General features: G+C 38.3%; 2 protein-coding genes across 4 annotated transcripts in view; both read left to right on the top strand.

Moving 5' to 3' along the window:
* Positions 1–1,912, top strand: part of LOC137989329 (neuronal acetylcholine receptor subunit alpha-2-like) — a 17,345-nt gene extending 15,433 nt beyond the window's left edge. Inside the window, exon 6 of the mRNA XM_068835156.1 lies at positions 1–1,912. This exon is cut by the window's left edge and continues 722 nt beyond it. Coding sequence (XP_068691257.1) covers positions 1–323 — 323 coding nt within the window. The 3' untranslated portion in view covers positions 324–1,912.
* LOC137992355 (small ribosomal subunit protein mS29-like) overlaps positions 1–5,000 on the top strand; it is a 49,586-nt gene that overhangs the window by 38,184 nt on the left and 6,402 nt on the right. The window lies entirely within an intron of this gene.

Genomic DNA, 5,000 nt, shown 5'->3' on the forward strand with positions numbered 1-5,000 from the left:
TTAAACAAAAACGAAACAACAACAAGGGAACAAAAAAGCTTGATGGCTTCGTCAAGGGAAACCAAGTCGTACCAGAGGATGATAAAATTGTAATTACCGATATTTGTCAGCCAGAGGTAAAAAACGCAAAAACAGTTGAGAAAGAAATAAGGGTGGCAGGCATGGATACAGTGACAAAGTTCATTGAAGATTCCCATTTAGAGGACAGAAGAAAATTGGAAAGGCATGTCGCTGTCAACATTGTTGACAATCTCTTCTTTCTCCTCTTTATTGTGACAATTATTATTTCTTCTGTGGTGCTATTGACACCACATCGTGAGTGAATATTGAACGTTGCAAGGTAATGGAGGTATAACTAGAGAAAACCTGTAATTAACAATTGTTCATTTGTACACGGTTTAATAAGAATACATCTTTTTTTCTTTACAATTTATCTTCAATCACAATAATTGGCTATAGTGTACACTAACCAATGCCATGGTGATCGCTTCGAATTTTGGCAGTAGCCGGGTATGTTAGCATTATTTTCTGTGCAACAACGTTTGCCGGCGTTTTAGTTAGGGTTGCCAGTGTCGGATGAAAGGAAAATTCTGGTATGCAGTGAGGAAATTAAACAGTAATTGGACGGGTCGAGAGCTGAGCTGGTAGAAGGTTGTATAAATTGCACTGTGTCATTCCGGCATAAGAGGTATAAGTAGGTATCAATAGACAAGTCACTACTGAAGAAAAGGTGAATCGACTTAGTTTTGTTGGATCTTGTAATGTGAAAAAATGAGGAGGATAAATCAGTGTCACCGCCTTTGCTCTTCACTTTTAGTGATGGCTGTGATGCTCGTCGAGTAAGGCTAATAACCTTAAGTTGCAAAATCATAACTGGCCGGCAACATGAAACTTATAAAACTCCCAATGACCACGGAATACTCACCGCGAACATAAAAGGTAATTTCCGATAATTTTTAGCCAAGATTTGTGCTATTAGAGATATGCATCAAAATTAAACTTCTATAAAACACGTTCCAGGGCAAATATTGGCAAACAAACCCCATCAGCTATGGCAACCAACCTATGGCAGCAGCTATCCACTGACCTAAAACATCTCTCTAATTGAAATTTTCTGAAAAATGTCAAACAATATTTAGTAAGGAAACAAATGCAATAGTCAAAAATTTACTTATATACTCATGTAATGGTCTAAATTTCTTTTTATTTTATTTATTTTATTTTATTATTCAACACACACACACACACACACCAAACAAACAACTTACTTACGGATAGACATATTTACATATTTACAGCAAAACAGTATACATTGCTTCCCATACTGAAAAGAAAATCAAAGCATTAAAGTTTAAGGGCTGTCAGTTGCAAGGCTGTTGCGAAAAGGCGGTGAAGGATTTGTTGGTTTAGGGACTTATCAAAGTAAAAGAAGCAAGAAAAAAGAGTGGTTTTCTAAATTAAAGTTTTCAGTAATTCCCACTTCGTTTGTAAGGTGCCTGCAGCCTTTTGTTCAAATAGATACACTGTAGGTCGACTTAAGATATCTGAAAAAGCCTTCTACCTTTGGTAGCGTTTTATTGCTTTTACAAATCCAGATATAATGTCTTGCTAAAAGGAGGCAAAAATTCATTTGACAATGATTTTTGGAGGAGTCTGGCATCAAACCTAATGCTACAAGAAGATTGAATTGGTAGTTTTCTGGAATAAGGTGGGGTGGGGTGCGTAGCTCTTGGTATATGTGCGAGTAGTGTATATTACGTCTTTGATCAAGCCAAAAACAACACTGTAAAAAAAAAGTGGTGGGGATAGTTAATTTGATTTGTCACGTACTGAAAAGTGAACTTACCTTTTTGTTATAACCTGATGTATAGAAATGTGAAATGTGAATAAATGTTGAGTCTGGCCATAAGCCTCAAATGTAGGCTATCAAGTATTTGTGATTTCACAACTAACAATTGTTGGTTTTCACTGACTCGCCGCAAAACAACAACATGGCCGCGGCTAGACGGGATTCCATTCAAATTAAGTCCCGCCATAAGCCTCAAATGTAGGCTATCGAGTATTCCTGACAATTCGTTGTTTTTAATCACCATATTAACCATCATCAGTTCACTCATCAGCGAGCGTAATTTTTAATGGAAATAAACAGAGGATATTACATGGCAGCACACGCTCGTGAAATATTTTTTAACACGAGAAGAGAAATTTCTCATCTCCAAGCGGTCATGTAATGTTCTGTTTATTCTATGCACACCAACCAAATACCAAACCATTTCACCTTAATATTTTTTGTAGTCCTGACGTCGAACAACGGCGCGATTTCTTATGTAACCATAGCAACGGTGATCTTTTCATGTGTGAAGATAACTGGTGTGATCCAAAAACGGATTTTCGATCTTAAAACGGATTTCGCGTTCCTTTCGGTAAATCCAAATCCGGATGTCGGCTCTGGTGATTCCTTTTTGATTCGCTAGATTTGCCAAAGAATCTAAATTCAGATTAGGAAGGGTTACGTTTTTACAAACGTTGGCCGTGTAGCACTTTATATTTCAACAGACTTAACTGATTAGAGTGTAATGAGAAGTGCTAGTTTTGTACCCCATATGAACCATGTGAGCGTTAGCCCTACTGATGGAAATGGACCCACACAAGGACAGAGAAAAACTCTGACCAGGGACCGGTTGCTAGAAGCCTGCGTAGCACTAACCGTTGGTTAAAAGATTTCAAAACCTATAGGTTTCCGTGGTATTTATCGCTGGTTAGCGCTAACCATGCCATGCTTCGAGCAACCGGGGCCAGGGTGGGAATTGAACCCACGACCTTCGGGTTAGATCACCGCTGCTCTACCGACTGAGCTACAATTTCAGAGGGGAGCAGGCTGTGGGAACTGATGATGTTAAAGTCACGGCAATGAACATGTTCAAGTACAAGGAAGGGTTACGATTTTACAAACGTTGACCGTGTAGCACTTATATTTGAACAGGCTTAACGGTTTAGAGTGTAATGTGAAGTGCTAAGTTTCTACCCCATATGAGCCATGTGAGTGTTAGCCCTACTGATGGAAATGGGCCCACACAAGGACAGAGAAAAAACTCTGACCAGGGTGGGAATTGAATTGAGAAAAACTCTGACCAGGGTGGGAATTGAGACCTAACTTTACGACCAACCGTAACTGCAGGCCGTCAAGGAGTTGAAGCAAGACGAGCTTTAGTCAATTAAACACTAACAGTAATCTGTTTCTCTGAAGTGATACCGAAAAGCCATTTTTGAACTATCATCTTCCTCAGCAGGGTAGTCTGAGAAGCTGGTCATGGAAACCTTAAACCCTTATAGTTACCAGTATCTTATTTCTTCTTACAATATCTGCCATCGTGTAATCAAACATGTAATTCATAGGAAAAAAGGAAATGATCACTTGGGATGAAATTTCTTGATTGGCAAAAAGAGTCTCATTTTTATGGTCAATCAAATGTATAGGTAGTTTTCACGTGACGTCATCGCCGCCTCGTTTGTAGACAAAAACAAAAGATCTCTCATTACTTCTTTTGTTCGTCCACCAGCCATTGTACATTGCAGCAAAAAAATCTAGTAAAATTCCTCACTCAGATACAAATGTTGCACGCTTTCGAAGATGTTACGGTTTATTATCTAGAGTACTTTTTTTATCGATCATCGCTATGTTAGTGTTATGCTTATTGTTTGTAATATTGTACACTACAAAATCAGGACAATTATAAACTAGCAACTGAATAAAGGATTGGCGAAGTGCGTTCGAGTCCTGCTTTATCATCGACGAGGATTTTGAAAGTAGTATACTGTGGGGAGAATCATTTTGTACCGCTTTCTAATAATTGTTCAGTAATTAAAGTATCGCAATATATGCCATATCAGCGTTATGGGATACATATATGTGTAGATTCCGAGCAGCGCGACTTCCATAATCACGGGCCGGTCTCCCATCCAAGTACTAACCCCGCTTTACAGGGATTAACTTCAGTGGACCAACTCTTTTACTCTTCGTAGACAATGACAGTAAAAGTTGTATATTATTGTCGAAAACTGTGCCTATATAACTAAACATTTTTCATTTAGCATGCCTGAAATGAATTTTGTGAGCTTTCGAAAATGTTCCTTAATTAGGAATTTTACAATGACTGCAAAAATTCTCGCGCGCTCATTCGCTAATTTATATTATCAATAAGCGGACAGACAAATGAATTTATAATTTATGTTATATTGACGCGATATTCGTCGCGTCAGCTTGAAGAAAATTGAAGTTTCTCGCATTTTTGTCACGCGTTCTTCTCGTGTTTTGATTTAATTTTTGGACCCCTCTGCCTTTCTGTTATTGTAAAAAACAAATTGATGTCAGTTTTTCATGAGTCTGTCCTGTTATTGACTATGAATTTCTTCATAACATTGTCAAAGTAGTCTACGGATCTACGAGGCGCTACTTTGACAATGTTATGACGAAATTCATGATCAATAACAGGACAGACGCATGAAAAACTGACATCAATTTGCTAAATAGACCAATTTCGATATACAGTAAAAACCCGCGTATAAGAACCTAAAATTTAAAGTGCCCCTGTGATCAAAAAAACCACTTCCTATTTTCCTTCAGATTTTGAAAGTGTGTTTGCTTAACACCTGACTGGCAAAATTTTGAGCTTTGATTTTTATCCAAAGGCCGTTTACTTTGAGTGTAAGTTTTGGATTTCACGGTCCGCCATTACTCACGTTCAAAACTGACCGATTGGACCTCAGACGGTTGGATCCAGGGAAAAGTGACGTCAGAGGCTCACTAGCTTAAAATTTCAGCGTGTGAACGCAGCTTATTATATATGCAAAGCGTGAGTTTAAAAGTCTGAAAGCCCAAAACCCCCGTGCTGCATATTAATTCTGCGGCGTACACACGTATTGCATTCTTAAACCAGTGAGCCTTTGACGTCATTTTCTCCTCGATCCAGCTCTCTCAAGAACATAATGTTAGTAATGGC

Source organism: Montipora foliosa, chromosome 2 (assembly GCF_036669935.1).
Source record: "Montipora foliosa isolate CH-2021 chromosome 2, ASM3666993v2, whole genome shotgun sequence".
Taxonomy (NCBI): domain Eukaryota; kingdom Metazoa; phylum Cnidaria; class Anthozoa; order Scleractinia; family Acroporidae; genus Montipora; species Montipora foliosa.